General features: G+C 34.0%; 2 protein-coding genes across 8 annotated transcripts in view; one reads left to right on the top strand and one right to left on the bottom strand.

The window, feature by feature from the left end:
- Nucleotides 1–2,830: 2,830 nt before the first annotated feature.
- On the bottom strand, nucleotides 2,831–10,840 carry LOC108620319 (proteasome subunit alpha type-7-1B-like). Of its 5 annotated transcripts, none has more exons than XM_089464378.1 (5): nucleotides 10,380–10,840; nucleotides 8,520–10,059; nucleotides 8,198–8,427; nucleotides 4,125–8,141; nucleotides 2,831–4,049 (listed from the first exon to the last, which is right to left on the bottom strand). In XM_089464378.1, exons 2-4 carry the CDS (start codon nucleotides 8,691–8,693, stop codon nucleotides 7,703–7,705), a joined length of 843 nt encoding a protein of 280 aa, XP_089320504.1. In that variant the 5' UTR covers nucleotides 8,694–10,059; nucleotides 10,380–10,840; the 3' UTR covers nucleotides 2,831–4,049; nucleotides 4,125–7,702. The 5 variants fall into 5 exon arrangements, with proteins under 5 accessions (XP_089320504.1, XP_089320507.1, XP_089320508.1 ...); XM_089464381.1 differs by having other exon boundaries at nucleotides 2,831–4,038; XM_089464382.1 differs by having other exon boundaries at nucleotides 4,125–8,126; nucleotides 10,380–10,836.
- The window catches only part of LOC108610088 (cell adhesion molecule Dscam2-like), a 46,787-nt gene continuing 33,545 nt past the window's right edge, over nucleotides 4,595–17,836 (top strand). For all 3 annotated transcript variants that reach the window (XM_089464348.1, XM_089464346.1, XM_089464345.1), the window contains exons 1-6: nucleotides 4,595–4,736; nucleotides 6,814–6,986; nucleotides 11,704–11,851; nucleotides 13,501–13,662; nucleotides 13,742–13,891; nucleotides 14,400–14,517. In XM_089464348.1, the coding sequence (XP_089320474.1) occupies nucleotides 4,655–4,736; nucleotides 6,814–6,986; nucleotides 11,704–11,851; nucleotides 13,501–13,662; nucleotides 13,742–13,891; nucleotides 14,400–14,517 (833 nt within the window). In that variant the 5' untranslated portion in view covers nucleotides 4,595–4,654. The remainder of the gene's footprint in view (nucleotides 4,737–6,813; nucleotides 6,987–11,703; nucleotides 11,852–13,500; nucleotides 13,663–13,741; nucleotides 13,892–14,399; nucleotides 14,518–17,836) is intronic.

Raw genomic sequence — 17,836 nt, 5'->3', positions numbered from 1 at the left:
CAGGACTTAACCCCGCGAAGGTTTTTCAGTTCTATTCTAAGTGCAACATCATCTCTTAGAAATGGCAAATAGACGTACGCATACGACCCAAGCCATCGCGCAAAAGCAAGGAATTTTTTTCAGCCATTGACAATGGAACAAAAAATTTTGAAGTTTATTATTATAAAATTATTTTCTGTTCAATTATGATTTAATATGAAAAACGTTCAATTGAATGTAAATTTATTAAGTATACATGCTGAAATATAAAAGCCTCGCTTCTTTGAATTTTTACTTTTTGAGCCTCGTTTAGTGAAAATCTCGATAATTCGAATTTGTTTGTAAATCGAATAATAACAAATACCCTTGTCATTTCGAATTACCGGGACTCTATTGTAGTAGCTGAAAATACAAATACAATTTAAAGACAATGCAAATACAATTCAATATCAATTGTTATTAGTGGGATAGCTACATACATACATATATGTATCAACATAAAAAAATGCTTTGCGTTGCTCAACGTTTCTTGCACGTGCATTGCTAACTGTTTTGTTTTGTTTAATTGCAATGAGGTACTTAACATTCGTAAGGAGTTTCGTTTAATTTGGAGCCGGTATCAAAGATATGAACAGAATCGAAACTATTTTTTATAAGGTTTTTAATCGATAAATAAAAAATAAAAAACAAAAACGCGAATAATAATAAATTTTTTTTTTTACTTTATTTACATGGTATACATATACGGATTTGGAAAATAACATTTCAAGTCTGTAGCTCTTATATATTCGGAATTCGACTATATATATTTTATGCAGTCTGTCACGCACCCTTCTCTCTATTACAAAACCATTATTGCGTAATTCTCCATTTTTGAGACTGTTCGGAGATCCTCTGAACCTTGCGAACCAATCATTCCGGCACGGATGATTGATCAATGTCATGAAAGTATCTGCTGAGATCTTAAAATGCACTGAGCTTGTAGGCTCAAGTTTTTGTTCATCAAATTGGAGAGCGAGTAACCCCAGATAAAAAATGTTTCCAGTAGGCCTAGACAAATAATGAATGAGGACTGTAACATTAACTTACGTGCCAAATTTTACAGTTTTAGCTTTAGAACTGTAGAAGATGCAAATGGCCATGCCCATTCTGAGTGCTCATGTATCTGCCATATATTTTTTATTTTGAGCAATGTATTCCAAATTTGAAATCTCTAGCATCAGTGGGTGTATCTGGAAAATCTTTATACTTATACGAGGGTATACACGAGTATTTGTTCCAAGTTTAAATATTTTAGCTTCCATAGCTTAGAATTGGGTTCCGTTTTTAAGGACAAAGCAAAAAAATACTTTTTTTTGGTAACAGAATATAAAATGTGAATAAGTCGAGTCTTATCAGAAGAATATCATATTAAAAAGGTAGGAATATTTTATTTGTTTATTGAGTAATAAAATTTGTACGTTTCGATTGGAAAAAAAATATTTTTTTAAATTGGTCTCAGGGATTGTCATACCTATAGTAAGTATATATTATTACGAAAGTAAGCATATATTATTACATACATATGTACATGCATATTTCTGTAAAACCAACACAAAAAATCATCTTCTTCTGCCACTCCTCCATTACAGCTTTTAGCTGTCCACGGTTGGTTGGATTCCTTTTTCCAACCGTTTTTTCAAATAGGACCATGCATGTTCGATTGGGTTGAGATCTAAGCATTGGGGTGGTGTATCCAAGACCTTTCCACAGTTGTAAAGTAGCCAATTGCGTACATTATACTCCTTATGTTTAGGATCGTTATCCTGGTAAAATTTAAAAGTTGGCCTTTTTTCGGTTATAAGGCCAAATTTGGTTGCACTTTGGCGTAAATTTGTCTTCAAAATTTGAAGATATTGCTCGGCATTCATTGTGTTTTCAATGAATACCAGTTCACCGACTCCTTGTCTGGATATGTAGCCCCAAACCATAACCGACAGTTTTCCAAATTTGACTTTGGGAATGATATTCGTTTTATCGTAAGCTGTAGAATCTTTTCGCCATACTTTTGGCGGACCTTCGTTGTAATACAACATTATTTTGGTCTCGTCTCAAAATATAACGTCTTTCCAATAGTCCTCTGGGTGCCTAAGCATAGTAAGAGCAAAAGAGAAGCGCTTTTCCACATTCGTCGACGACAGCAAGGGTTTCTTACGTGCCACTTTCGAAGAATACCCATGCCGCAGAATGGCCTGACGTAAGGTTTCGTGGGACACATCTACGTCACACTCTTCTTTCTTCCATGGCAAGAGTTCTGGTCGAAATTTTGGGATTTGCTTTTATCTTTCGCATCATAAGGCGGTTTGCCCGATCAGAAATCTGTTGTTCACCTACACCCTTTGCCTCAAATCTTCCCTCGTTTTCCGCGCGACTGAGAACGTTGTATATTCTTTTTTTTTCGACACGGAAAACATTTCCACTAATTCTGGAACTGATTTTCCCAACTGCCGATTCCAGAAGATCAATTGGACAACATCGAAACTTAATCTATTTCCAGGCATTATTAATCAAAATTTTAATTGCTTTTTTCCTGTGAACTCAGCCAAATTTCGCGCAAAGTGAAAAATAAACACAAAAACCGAAATGCATACAGAGATTCTAAAAGCATAGTTAACGGTAAAGCACCGTTATTTCTTAGAATGAGAGCAAAACAGACGAAGAGAACAAAATGTGTAGAGTTTCTTGACAGTGTCAAATATGAGTAATCTAAGTTTTTGTTGTTTTTAAGTTTCACCCTTATTGTTTTTGTTTCTGTTTTTTATAATTTAATTTAAAAATATCCATTAAACAGTTACCCATTGAAAAAATTGGCTAAATTAAACAAAAACTCTTTATTTTTGCACATAAAGTAAAAAAATTGAGTTTTTTTCCACTGTGTAATGTGTTTCTTGACAGACTGTATGTATGTAATAATATTTGGGTGGTGTATATGTGTCTTTAAAATTATATTTTGAATATATGTATGTACATACATATGCAATTTTTATTTACTGACCAAGCAGCTGATTTGCTTATCAGCATCAGATTAGCACATTTCAGTTGTCCTAAGGGCTTTTGCTTTAATATTGTTATACGAAAGCTCGATAGCAAACAGCATCTGCGCAGATGATGCGCATACAATGTACTAGCAGCATCTGCTCCGGGAATTCGTTGTGAAAGCTGCATTCGGTTGTGCCAGTCATCGAGAGTGTGTCCATGGAGTAGGTCCTTCATAGGCACAAAAGTGTATCGCGAAAAAGCAGAAAAACTGAGTTTGAAAAAATGTTGAGTTTATAGAAGGAAAGGCCTTCCATCAAAGCTATACACATTTGCGTTTGTGCATACACATTCATGCACACGTATGTATCACATTTTTCGTGCCTGTTTTTTGTGAAAAACCCCAATTCTTGTCTATGTGGCAAAGAAGATAGAATACACACATTTGAATCTCAAAAGCCTGAGAGTAGTTCATTTGCCGGCAGCATGACTTATTGATAATTAACATAATTGAACTAACCTATACTCAAGTGAACTAGTTGAAATGCATACGTAAAAATATTTTGCAAACGTGTTAAGTGATTGATTTCTACGTATATCATTCTATACACTATTGATAACAATTATTATCATAATCAAATTGCACATGTGATGCATAACTAATGATTATAACGGTTTCAGTTCAAATATTGCTCTCTTCAGCGCATTGAAGAGAGCAAAAGAGCCTTAAAGCTATGTATTTATGATTACGATTTGTTACTTCTGTTACTTATCGCGCTCTTGCTTGTAAACAATAAACCTGTGTTTCTAATTAACAACAAGCTTATATCTATGTAATTTGAATGTAGTGCTCAAATGTGTTGTCTAAATTCAGTTTGGGCTTTTCACAGAACCAATTAAAAATGGGTCAACAGGGTATATTGGTTTATATCAAATGTACATGGAATCCACATATACGTTGGTCCTGTCCGTATAAATACAAACCATTTGTCGCTATTAAGGGCACAGTCTTCAAAATGTTGAATAAAAAGATTTTTATCGATACTGAAACGATACTTTAAATTTGATGTATGTATATAATGTATATTACACTGACATCCCAATATCAAAAAGATATGTTGAATACCTACCGAGATGGGGGCGGGATGATTTGATAATATTTGATCACCTTGAGTTTGGGAATTAGATCCATAAATCTTGCAAGTGAGTTTGCGTTTTATATAGATTGATCTTTAATCAAAATAGATAGAAGGGTTTATCTTTAAAAGTGTTAGAAGCTGAAATATAACACAAAAATTATTCTTACTCTGCTCATCAAAAATTTGAGTATGAGTATTATGAAAATGACCAGGTTCCAATGCATATAGCTCGAGATTCAGAGCTCAAGCCCAATGGAAAATGAATTCTGAACTCAGATATATCCCAATAATTCTATACTTCTCAGGAGCATGATCGTATGGCTCGGGACAAGTTCAGGAAAGTCGGAAAATGCCGACTATAGCACTCTCACATGTTATATTTCATCAAATTCATATTCATGAGCTTATAATATATGTTAATAAGGAATTTTCTTTTCGTTTTTTAATTTCAGAAGAGTAATATAAGTTCTAAAAATAATTAATGTTTCATAGCTGTTCAGCTATTGGACAAACTTGACAAGATGAATTGGAAAGCTGAAGCAAAAGGGAAATCTTTCTATTTCTTAATTACATTGACTTTGTGTGTTTCTACCACTGCCACAGGTAAGACAAGTAAACACACATAGACAAGACTGGTCGACTAGAACATACCCTAGTTCCTGTGCGAAGAACTGAACCAATCTATATATAAATTACCTTTGCGCACATATAGCAACAGCACACAGAGACATCTGTATATACCAGCGTAAATTGACTTAAGTATATAAAATGCATTCATAGCGCTTGTAATCACTTATTCTTTAGACTTTTAAAAGATGTCATCAGATATTGCAACGCAGTAAGAAATGAAAGCTAAGATAATATTTAGCCAAGATGAAATTCAATAGATTGCTTTTATCAAGATATAATCCAGAGAGTTGTAAAAGGCCCAACCTTTATTTAGCGTAGCCTGATGCTTTTATTTTCGTAAGGGTTGCTTAATTAAGCGGGTAGAAAGCTTAACAAAAAGGAGGTATTTGTACAGGGCAGGTGGATAGCACTCCGCTTTATTAAAAAGCAGATGAAGATAAAATTTTTAAATCGTTATGTCGAAGAAAGGCATAAAGTAGATGTAATTCCTTTGATGAAAAGAATTAAGTATAAATATTTTGCATATTGAAGAAAAAAAAAAAAAAAAAAAGAAGTACAAACGGTTAAGATTAAAATGTTTAGCACATATTCTTATGTGCGCAGAACATATATTTTTATACCCTGAACCCATGCAAAATGGGAAATCAGGGTATAATGGTTTTGTGAAAAGTATGTAACAGGCAGAACGAATCATCGCAGACCTCATAAAGTATATACATATATTATTGATCAGGACGACGAGCTGAGTCGATATAGCCCTGTCCGTCCGTATGAGCAAAAGAATCTCACAAGATATAAAAGCTAGAGAGCTGAAATTTGGCATGCATACTCGTGTATACCATAGGCAGTACAAGTTTATCAGGGTAAGTAAGAAAGCTCTAGTCGAGACTGCTCGACTACAAGATCTCCTGAACCCTTGAAGCAATAGCTATTTTAATAATTTTTTGTGTCAGCTTACACAAGAAACACGCACACACACACACACACACACACACACACACACACACACACACACACACACACACACACACACACGCACACACAGGCATACATACACACACACACACATACACAAACATTTACACATACAAAAACACATATTCACACAAGTATAAACACAGGTTATGATTATAACATAGATATGCATATATTTGCGAAAGCAAAAGTCCGTGGTATTTTAAATACGCCATTTACAAATGTGATTGTGAGGGGTAAATTTTGACAAAAATCAAAATTGTATAAAATGAATATAAGTATACATAAAAAATTTGGAGACTCTAGCTTTAAAGATGTAGGAGATATAAATTTATTACCGGTTTGCGATAATGTTTTTAATCGATAACAAAATAACGGGACAATTTATCGACATTTTAAGCAACACTCGATATGCGCCTGCTATACACGGACCTAGGATTTCAAGTCTCTAGCTCTTATATCTTCTGAGATCGACGCGTTCAAACATACGGACAGACGGACAGAGCTAAATCGACTCGGCTCGTCGCCCTGATCAAGAATATATATACTTCATGGGGTCAATTCAATTTTCAAATTCAATTTTTTTACTTTTGCGCTTGGTTTACTTATCACAAGAGTGACGATGTCAAGTATATAAAAAAAAATCGCCACATATATTCAATATTTGGCCAAAAGAAATATCCCGATATTAATATTATTTTAAACAAAAAATATCGGCAGAAAAGCTTTATCATGCGATAAAGCGAGAAAACGATTCAGGAATGCTTTTTCGAATGCTTTCGGTTCGCTTGAGCTCTGACATGTTTGAAGTGATTACATGTAAATCTGCATGTAGAGCCTTCTCGCATATATCGCAACGCTTATCACGGCCACTCTGACAATAGCCTAAGGGATGATAGAATTATTTGTATCTTATTGGTTAATATATATCATTATGTATATATAAATGAATAAATAAATATAAATAAATAAATAAATATATATATATATATATATATATATATATATATATATATATTTGTAAATATATATTTATATTTGTTTTTTTTTTTTTTTCATTTAAATTTAATTTCAGAAGTATCAAATTACTTTGATACGCAGGGTCCGAGCTTTTCACTGGAGCCACCTAGTAGAATCGAGTTTTTAAACACGGTTGGAAGCACAGTCTCTTGTATTGCTCATGGAAATCCTGTTCCAATAGTCCAGTGGCTCGATAAGGAAAACAATCCAATCACATCCATATCAAAGGTATGATCCAAATATCTATATCTATGTTTATTTTATGTCATATTTGCTTTAAGATACACCTTTAATAAATCTGGCATGGAAACTCTGATGAGTATATCGATGTATTCTCGATTGAGACTAAGGCTTTTCATAATAACATATTGATAGCGTAGCAGACCTATGAAATTTTGACTTTTTAGTTAGTATTGAACAAATTCTCTTCAATATTGGCACGAGAGTTACGAATTTTTAATTCAAATGTCTTTGATGAAAATACAAGAAACTGGTGATTGCACAGTGGACATTTTTTAGAGTTAATATTTTGGACTTAGCTATTGTCTTCTTCCACACTTTTTTTAAAACCAGCAAGTCTGCTGAAGCTCCGGCACCTAATATCTTTCAGCGGAACTTCGCTCATAATAGCATAATCGTGGCCGTCTTACATTTATAGAGAATTCTTTAGCATTCTTCATAGTTGAATTCGTAAGCCAACTATCCTGATCCTGCGACTTCAGCCTCTAAGCCATTTGATTGCATTTGCTAAATCAAACATTCCAGCAGAGTTTTTATATATTTTTATGTTGTAAATTTCTTTATGGAGAAGTTTTTTTTATGTTGTCCAGCTTGTTAGGTTAGTGCCACTATATTATGATCGATTAAACAATATGAAAGATAGATATTGGATTATCGATGTGTGTTAAAGCGTGAAATAGGTTTTTAAGGGAGAAAAGTATTATTTAAATAAATCCGAAGTGTCTTCTAGTCGTATATCCCACAGTCTCCTGCTTTATTAAATCTGTCAGATACTTTATCTTATCCATACTAACAATTTCAATTGGCTGTTTGTACTTGAGCACAGCTATATCAAAGAAACTGACATCTGAAGACGTTGCCGTTTGCAAGGCTCTTACCACGTGCTTCATGGCTGAAAGTGTGTCTGGGATGGTGGAAATTGCAGATAAATTCTTTGTTAGGTACTCATTTACTGTTTGGGCCATGCGACCTGTTGTATTAGCCATCCATTCGTGATAGATGCCTGAGGGATCAGTTTGGAATAGATGGGGCTTGCCATCACAGTCAAAGCCCCCAACCAAGCAGGCCACACCGAACGGACGCCGGCCAAAACATTGAGTATAGTTTTGCTTTAATTTCGCTAAAAATCTACAGAATAAAATTCTATAGATCTATAGAAACAAAACCTACACATCTGGTAAATCGTATTTTAATCAGACCTTGCTATATGTTCCACTCTTGCGGGACTATTAAAGTTTAAGCGATGACTTTGAGCCTCCATCTGTGCACGATTTGCTAGAATTCGAGCGTCGGCTGTAAGACCCGCAAAAGTCATTGCAATATGCTCATCTATTTTTTTTATTTTATAAGATGTTCTTTGGATTTGTAGCACATCTATGGCCCTTTTTTCTGCACCTAAAATAATGCATTCCTGAGTGCACAGGCCCACCTGTACGACAGAGTAATAAAAACGCAAAATTTACAAGAAAACTATTTCTACTATGAGAACCATCTTTATTTTTAATGATTCTTAGCACTTACTACTGTGGAAGCCTTGCGTACCGCCGCTTCAGCGTATTCTACTTGCATTAAATGTCCATTCGGTGAATATATATTCACGGCCTCATCAAACTTCTTTGACATTGGCTTCATGCTGCATTTGGGGTATTGCTTTTTTGATAATATAATGTTGTATATTAGTGATCTACGACACATATTGTAAAGTTTTATGAGAAACTGAAAAATAGACTAACAAATATTTCCAAGCTTTCGTGATGTACTTTAATAGGGATTGGTACGAATATTATGTATATACTAGCAGTCCCAGCAAGCGTTGCATTGCCCTACCCTTATTTCTAGGTAAAAAATGATTAAAAGGTATGTTGTTCAGGTTGGGATACACTCTAATTAATTTATTAATCAGATTTTCATTCAAGCACCTTGTGGTAAACGACATTCTTCGTTTTTTGGTCGGGTGCAAGAACAAATAATGCGGATCGTTTGCCAACACGTGAGCATGCCACGTACAATTGACCATGAGAAAAACACGCATTTTCTAGATTGAGGCCACAAATAGTCAAAGATTGGCCCTGTGACTTGTTGATCGTCATGGCGAAGGCAAGACGAAGCGGGAATTGAATTCGTTTAAATTCAAAGGGCATATCTGTTGAGCTCATCGGAATCCTAGGAATAAGAACTTCCTCATCTTTAAATTTTCCTTTGAGTATCAACGCGTGAATCACATTGCTCATCAGTTTTCTTATCACCAAACGCGTTCCATTGCACAGTTTTGGTTGGTTTAAATTTCTAAGCATGCAAATCATGGAGAATTGCTCTTTTCATAGCTGTGTTCATTTCTTGACGCCGGTCAAGTTGTTCTTCCATATTGCCCATGAAGTATATTTGCAAGAATTTTTGCTGTGCATCTTCAATAGGTTGCAATGATCCAATGCGATGGCAAATCTGGCCTTGAATCTTTAAATTCAAAGCCATAGTTATAGTTAGATTTACAAACACTTTTTACATAAATCTAACAAACTACATTATTCCAAAATTTTTTTTTTTTTTATTTTTTTTTTTATTTTGACAGTCATGGAAAATAACATTTTTAACGTAAATTACCTTAAATGTCGGATTATATCCGTTACCAATAATTTCCGCCCCAAATGAAGTCATTTGGAAACAGGCATTGTATTTTTGAGTGTTCGCTAGAAAATGTCGTGATTCTAGTGTTTCGCCATAAAGCAGGGAACGCAATGGCTATGGTGACCGCTAATGGCAATGTCACTTTACCACTAAGGCAGCACAAACCGGGCGTTTCACCAGCAAACTTCAATGCGCCACAATGCTCGATTCAAATCAATCCTTGAACCATTTCTTATTGCCATTTCACGGGCTGCCTCTCTTTGAGAAGCACGAATTAAGGCCCTTCTTCCCTGGGTACTAACGCGGAGCCTTTCTCGGGCGATTTCTCGCTCTTCGTCAGATAATTGACTCGCGCTATTCCGTTGCCTAATTGCATTATGGGTCCGCCGGGAAAGATTAGATCTTCTAGGACGCGGCATTTTTATTAATAGTAATACTGCCCTCGCACAAAACCATATAAAACAATCGAGAAATATAAATATAAATAATTTACACAAATTTATGTTTGAGACAAACAAATACCTGAACTTTCGAGATATTTAGCTTTTGTAAAAGTCCAAAAATACAATTTTTAATAATTAACTTTTTTTTTTTAATTTCGAATTTTGAATTTTGAATTTTTTATTTATTTTTGATTGTTAGGTTTTAATCTTTTGATTGTTTTTTTTAATTTTTGCAGATTTTTGATTTGAAATATTTATAAAGTTTAAAAGTCCGAAAATATAAAAAGCCAAAAATACACTTTTTAATAATTACCTTTTTTTTTTAATTTCGAATTTTTAATTTTTTATTTATTTTTTGAACAGTCAGGTTTTAATCTTTTGATTTTTTGCAGATTTTTGATTTGAAATATTTTTCCTTTTGATTTGAAAAATTTTTTTTTTTTTTTTTTTTTTTTTTTGAATAGTCAGGTCTGCTCGAGGTCAGGAGACCGTAGACTGACTGACTACATTTGTTTATTTACTTCTACACTATTGTCAAAACTGTCACTGTTACCAAGCCTACTGGGTATAAAAAAAATTTGAACATTTGGGGAAAAAACCGCGTTTTTCAAGTATTCGGCAAATTTTTTCAGTATTTTTAAGACCCTATACTAAACTCGTTGCGGAGACAAATCCAACAAATCAAAAACCATGAAAATTGGTTCAGCCCAAATCAAGTTATAAGCAGTCTTCACTTTTACACAACTTTCTTTTATATATATAGATTTGCTGCGAAATAACTATATTATATTATTAACTATGCATGATTAAAATTGTGTTTATATAAATTTAAATGCTTTTATAAATTTGTTTTAACAAGTAAGAGTGCAGTCTGGACTAATAATTTTGCGTTTCTTTTATGAAAACATACACACATATGCATCCACACGCACGCATAAGCAGCCGCACTGCTAACTGCGCAGTAATCAGTGACTGCGCTTGGTTGCTCTGCAGTGTGGGCAATATTATGATAATTTACTTGTTGAATAATTTCTTTTTTAGACGGGCAATCTTAATCAAACTTTCAGAGCGTGATTATATGGTTAAAATGGTTCTAAAGCATAAGTCACGAGTACTTGAAATACGTTTTTTACAAATTGGCGGCGAAGGGAGCGTGGTATCCAAAATCTGTAAATTACAAAATCTTTGTATTCAGCATATGTATATACATATGTACATAGTAAATATGAAGTCTCCAGTTCTAAAAGTGTTTAAATTAGTTTGAAAAACAAAATAATTTTTCGATTATTTTTTATAAAAAAGTTATCGGATGAGTTACCGAAAACATATGATAAACTTTTACTGCGTACGGTATACACGAGTATGCATGCCAAATATCAAGTCTCTTGCTCATATGTCTTATACCGACTCAGCTCATCGCCCTGATCAAGATATATACTTTATGGGGTCTGCGATAATTTCTTCTGCCCGTTACATACATACTTTTCACAAAACCATTATACCCTGATTTCCCATTTTCAATGGGTTCAGGGTATAAAACTGGAATACAAAATACCCCATAGAGTATAGATATGTTGAAATATTAAAAAGCTTATTTACTGAAAAGCTAATGTTATATTCAATTTTGTATATTCCAGGTTCAACATATTTTCACAAATGGTTCACTACATTTTCCACCATTTGCAGCAGAGGAATTTCGACAAGATGTTCACTGGGCGATATATCGTTGCTCAGCATCCAACAGCGTGGGTACTATAATATCCAGGGATGTGGTTGTAAAAGCAGGTTTGTGCTTCTATGATCAGTTTTTGTCCAAAACACCAGAATTTTATTCCTACTGGTTTTTCTCCCTTCCGCAATCCCAATAGGTATAATGTATAAACAATTTTTCTTTTCATTAAGTACATATTATCTTACAATTATATGCCTTAAATATATTAAAGGTGGGCGGAAAATGTCAGTTATTCGAGCACAACTCGTACGCTTAAGATACTAGAGTCACGAGCCTTTATGTATAGGCATTACAAAATTGACTCTTGGTCTTAAAATAGCATTCGTATCGTACAGATCTAAAAAGATTTTTAATATACTCACGTCATTTTTGCAAAAGAAGCACAGTCAAAGTATGAAATGGATGTACTTCTGCTTCCACTCTGACTTACTACACTACTTATTGTTTAATATTCCTTATTTATGATATTTACAAAAATTATTCACTTATTTTCTGCTTTGACAAGAGACAAACAGGTCCACACATACCCACATGCACACCTATGCTTAAGCACGCTGTAGTGTGTGAACTTACTTGTTTAATAACTTTTCCTGCAGATGAACTATACAATACACTGGTGGAGTGTAACAAGAAGGTTATAATATCAAGATCTGAAATTCTATATTCTGACACTCCTTTTGCCTGTACCATTTTAATTGGGTTGACTGTCGAATATTTTCAAAATATCGTATCGATGATTGTTTGAAGCCGCCGAGCTTTTTCGGCAACGCTGGCTCCAATCATTTACGAAGGCACAAATAAAAGTCAATACGATTTAATTTAGCTTATTATTTATTAATTTAAAGCCGAGTTTGTGGTAGCTGTTTAGGCAAAGTTATTTCGATGCGAGGGTGACAAATTTGTAGGTGTTGCGCGAATGAAGACTATTTTTGTACAGAGTTTAAAGAATAGAAGTAAGTAGGAATATGCAATTAACAGAGCAGCCGAAATTTACATATGTATGTGTGTTATGCTTTGTTATGTGCATGAGTGCACTAACAGAGAATGAGAATGACAAAGACAAGAGATTAACTTAAGAGCAACTTATTAACTATTAAGAGCAATTATTAGCTGCTGCGCCGAACAATGATATTTTAAGTTTCGAAAAATATCAATATGAAATTTGATATGCAACTTAAAAAATATCGATATGTCAATATTCTTCGATATTAAAATAAAAACGTTTTGCCAATAATAAATTTATAATCCGTCAAAAAAAAAAAAAAAAACAAGAATAAGTATTTTTTATTTCAATATTAAACGGTTTTAATTTCGTTGATTCTTCAAATCTAATATAATTTTAAGATGCTTAGAATCATATTAATAGATTCTTACAGAACCACTATATTTATTTAAGTCCGAAAAAATACAAATTTGTATGGAAAACTGGAAAAATTATCCAATAGAGTTGCTCGTGTTGCAATTCTCATGTTGCAATCTGAGCACAAACTTAAAAAAATACTTAATACAGAAGTAAATGCAAGGTACAATTTGAGAAATATAAGGTAAAAGTATTTAGATAAGATTTTGGAGGCTTTGCATGTATATGCCCCTTGAATTCGGGTAGAACTATATCTCTATCAATTTGAGCGTGAATGAGTATTAAATGGTCGCTAAAGACAAATTGTAACATATTTATTTATTTTTATTTTTTATTTTGTAGTGGTCTATCAGCATTATGAGCCTGAAGTGCAAAATCCTGGTGGATTTATTGGTAGTAATGTTCTTATTAAATGTAACATTCCGTCGTTCGTCAAGGAATACGTAACAGTAACTTCCTGGTTGCAAGAACCAAACTTTAATATTTATCCATCTCTAGAAGGAGGTAAGTGCATTCTAAAGGACAATTATTGTACCATTTCTTTCACAGATTTTATTTGTAATTTAATGCTTCTTCAATGAAGACGGTAAAAATCACATGCTACCAACTGGGGAACTTTTACTATATAACATAACAAGAGATGATTCGCAAAAGATTTACCGCTGTCGAACACATCACAAATTAACACAGGACTCAAAAGTCAGCAGTAATGTTGGCAAAATTCAGTTAACAGGTGGGTCTAGCGATATTATCTAATATATGTATGTACATTTCACAGAGAATCACTTAATGATTTTATGTCCTGAATTAAACATGGGTAACAAGAATAGAGTATGTATGTACACGAATTTCGTGGTCAAAGCGGTAAACATGAGTATTTTAATTTAATGTTAATTTAAAATGCTGAGCGTTAAATTTCTAATTAAACTTATTAGAAAATTTGAAATATTGAGAAATCGTCTGTAGCAAAGTAAAGCCACTAGCTGCTCTTTAACAATTGTTTCTATGCTCTTTGTTTGTGAAACGTCAGAGTTGGGGGAAAATAGCTAAATTTTGTATGGTATGTATGATTTGTTTTATACAGATTAGTATTAAACATATGTATGTACCAACTTTACCAATTATCTGTCAATTCTTAGCTGATCAACAAAGTCTATTCTTATGGGCTTGTGATTCATAAGTACTTATGTATGATTTTAAAGATTTTAATTGAGTTATATTATTCTTCCTTATTTTTTTAGAAATGCGAGAGCTTGTTCCCCCAATATTGAATGAAAAAACAAAGTCTCTATTTGCCAGAGTTGGGGATCCATTAGTTTTAGCATGTGTGGCCTATGCAAACCCAAAACCAACTTACAGGTATGATGTCAAAAATGAAAATTACTGAAATATATATATAAATTTTCTGCAAACAATTTAGCTCTTAAATTTCAGAATCTATATGCTCTATATACTCTCTCTCTCTATATACTCTCAGGAATCTTAATCTTATACTAAGAGGAATCTTAACAACATACATAGTTGGTTACTGTTAACCTCTCCATCGATGAGCCAGAGATAATTTTGGGGGTTCGGCATTGTTTATATTATACTAGCTGACGTTGCTTTGCCCTATCAATTATTTCTAGGGAATATTTTTTGTACTTAAATACAAAATAACTAATTTACTATAAGTGTGTGGGGATGCCGAATGTCGAAAGCGTTGTAAACAACCGAAGTATGTTTTATTTTTTTACTAATAATAATGACATTTAAAAGAAAATTCAGATTCATCTCTCAGCGCAATGGAATCCACAAATATTCATTGTGCTTATTTAACAGAGCGTCTAGTTCGCTGACGATGCGCGTTGCAAAAGGTGAATTGAGTTGATTATAGTTGCAACGTGCATTCACGGGATTGGCGAGTGCGCGTTCGGAGTCCTCGCCAACCATAAAGTAAATTTGTAAACATTTATAAGGTTCGTTTGGCATTAATAGCAATGAGCTGACTTTGTGGTAAACTTGGCCTTTGGAATTGGAATTAAATTGTTGACTATTTGCAGCAGTATTTTTAACTATTTCCGTTGCTCCAAACGACGTCCTTTGAAAGCATGAATTGAATTTTCGAATTGATTGCAAGAACAGCGAAGAATCTGGTTCAGAACTAATAAGGAAGCCGTGCAATGGTTCTGGCGGTGTTTCAATTTCTGGAAGTATTACTCTTCCTGATAAGCAACACATCCCGATCGGCTCATTTTTAAATTTAAAGGCATAGCAGTGCCAATGACCACTTTGGAATGAGCGTAATATACAACATCAGGCTCATACTGAAATGCTAGGTGAAGAAATGAATGTGATGTTAATGCTCGAAGTACTTGTTGACGTTGTAGGTCAATTCCTCTACGGCTATTGACTACGAATCTTCGCGCTTCTCTTCGTTCTAATGGTCTTTGCTGGTTTCGCTCATCTCGTGCCTCCTGCAATTGTGATGCACGTAACTGCGCTATGATTACACGGACATCTGCATTGCTTTGATGCCTTTCTTCATCTGATCTTTGTGCTCTTCTATCTTGCATGCCTCTAGATTTGAGGGTTCGACTACTCAAATTAGCCCCCTTGCGTCTTTGTGGCATTGTTGTCTGCTAATCAAACATACAATTAATCAAGTTGAAAAACTGTTTGGTGATAACCAGTAACATAATATTGTATTTGATTGCTCACTATTTGCCTTACCTCTTATACTAATAAAACACGTATATTTATTAATCATGTCCGCGTATTAATAATAAATAAACTGTTATCAAGCCTACTGAGTAAACTCTCACTGACAATGCAAAGATCCTCAATAGCAATATGGAAAATAACAAATTTTTCAAGTATTCGTCAATTTTTCAGTATTTTTATACCCCGAACCCATTGAAAATGGGAAATCATTTCCGTCCGTCCGTCCGTATATATGAACGCGTCGATCTCAGAAGATATAAGAGCTAGAGTCTTGAAATTTTTTTCCTAGGTCCGTGTATATTACGCGCATATCAAGTTTTTCTCTACATATCAATAACTACTCCCGATATTTTATCATCGATCAAAAACCTTATCGAAAGCTAGTTATTTAATTATATCTCCTACACCTTTAGAGTTAGAGCTTCCAAATTTTAAATGTAGATTTATAAGTATTTTATATAATTTCGATTTTTTTTTGTAATTTACCCCCCACCTTTATATCCATCCCCTCACCATCACCTTTGTAAAAGGCGTATTTCAAGTACTAGAGACTTTGGAATGTACATACATTTTCACCATATGAATACGCTCTGAAAGTTTCATTAAGATTGTACGTCTAGAAATTAAATTATTCAACAAATAAATTCGTATAATGTTGCCCACACTGCAGTGCAGCCCAAGCGCAGTCGCTGCTGACTGCGCAGTTAGCAGAGCGCGTTCTAATGCATGTGTATGTATGTGTGCCGAAAAGAAGTGCAGAGTGATTAGAATATCAGATTAGAGGGTTCAGGGTATCTCCTAGTCGAGCAGTCTTACTTGTTTTTATTTATATAGATATATAAACATCTCTATATTAAGTCTTCTTCAATTTAGTACAAGAAATATCTAATCAGGAGTGTTCGGTTAGCAAATACTACGCTCCGGCAAGTGTGAGCTTTTATGCGTCGACAAATATAGTCCCGATATCGCATTAAGCCTACTTTCCCGGAAACGTGAAACTTTACGAACACTACCATGTAATTTCTAAACTGAATTCAAAGCATTGAAAAATTTATTGATTATCCATTCCTTGTCCTGATCAAGAATGCACATATGTATGTACATGTGTATATACTTATAAAACTACCATGATACAGAAAAGATTATATAGTAAAGTTCGTTTAACTAGTAATTCTTTAAAATAAAAATGCCGTTATGAAACGTGATATGCAGTGTTACTGTACTTTCCCTTCGCCATCTATTAAATGCTTCAACTGAATGCACTTCAGTGTATCAACTAAATTTGTTTCAATACATCCTTTCCACACTTATTCTGGTCTGTGTCGCTCTGGCAACATCTCCTCATGCTTCCATGTACCCATGCTGCCATGCTCCCATGCTCCCAAGTTCCTCGTTAGGGTAAGTCTGTCTCTTGGCTCTGGCAACTTCATTTAAATGACGTGGAGTTTTTCTCGGTATCTACATACATATGTACATACACATTCATATGTGTCTGCATATGTTTGCATGTACATGCATGTGTATATATGTATGTATGTACGAAATATGCATGCATGCCTGTATATAGTGCATGCATTTGTATGTGTACATGTAAGCATACACAAGTACAAATGTATGTCCAAACGTTTAGCCCAGGACGAGTCGTCAACGACGTAAGGGTTTGCTTTGTTTTATTTGCGATGTTCTCCTCTTGAGTTTTTCTACATGATGTTTTTCTTTGGCCTGTGACTTTGTGGTGTGTGACTACATACATACATATGTATATATACATACATGTGTTCATTTACGAATATAGACTTTCAGTTGCATGTACAAGCACCTACATAGATGTACATACATATGTACATATGTATTTATGTGTAGCAGCCATGTAAGGGAGTAAGCACAAAAATAAATCCATGGACTTTTGCAAGCACATACAAATGTACATACATACATACATATGTATGTGTGTACCTATAACTTTACTGTATTG

The sequence above is a fragment of the Drosophila arizonae genome, chromosome 3, assembly GCF_054131065.1.
Source record: "Drosophila arizonae isolate 15081-1271.41 chromosome 3, UAZ_ARI_1.0, whole genome shotgun sequence".
NCBI classification, from domain to species: Eukaryota; Metazoa; Arthropoda; class Insecta; order Diptera; family Drosophilidae; genus Drosophila; species Drosophila arizonae.
The sequence above is the reverse complement of the archived record's forward strand: the minus strand, read 5'-3'. Positions and strand labels throughout refer to the sequence as shown.

Bases quoted from the DNA above. Each gene is read 5' to 3' on its own strand.
- LOC108620319 (XM_089464380.1), bottom strand. From the start codon at position 8,693: ATGTGTCGTAGATCACTAATATACAACATTATATTATCAAAAAAGCAA. The intron at 8,428-8,519 runs GTAAGTGCTAAG...TCTGTCGTACAG, and splicing joins TACGCAAGGCTTCCACAGTA to GTGGGCCTGTGCACTCAGGA. The intron at 8,142-8,197 runs GTCTGATTAAAA...ATAGATCTATAG, and splicing joins AGAGTGGAACATATAGCAAG to AATTTTATTCTGTAGATTTT.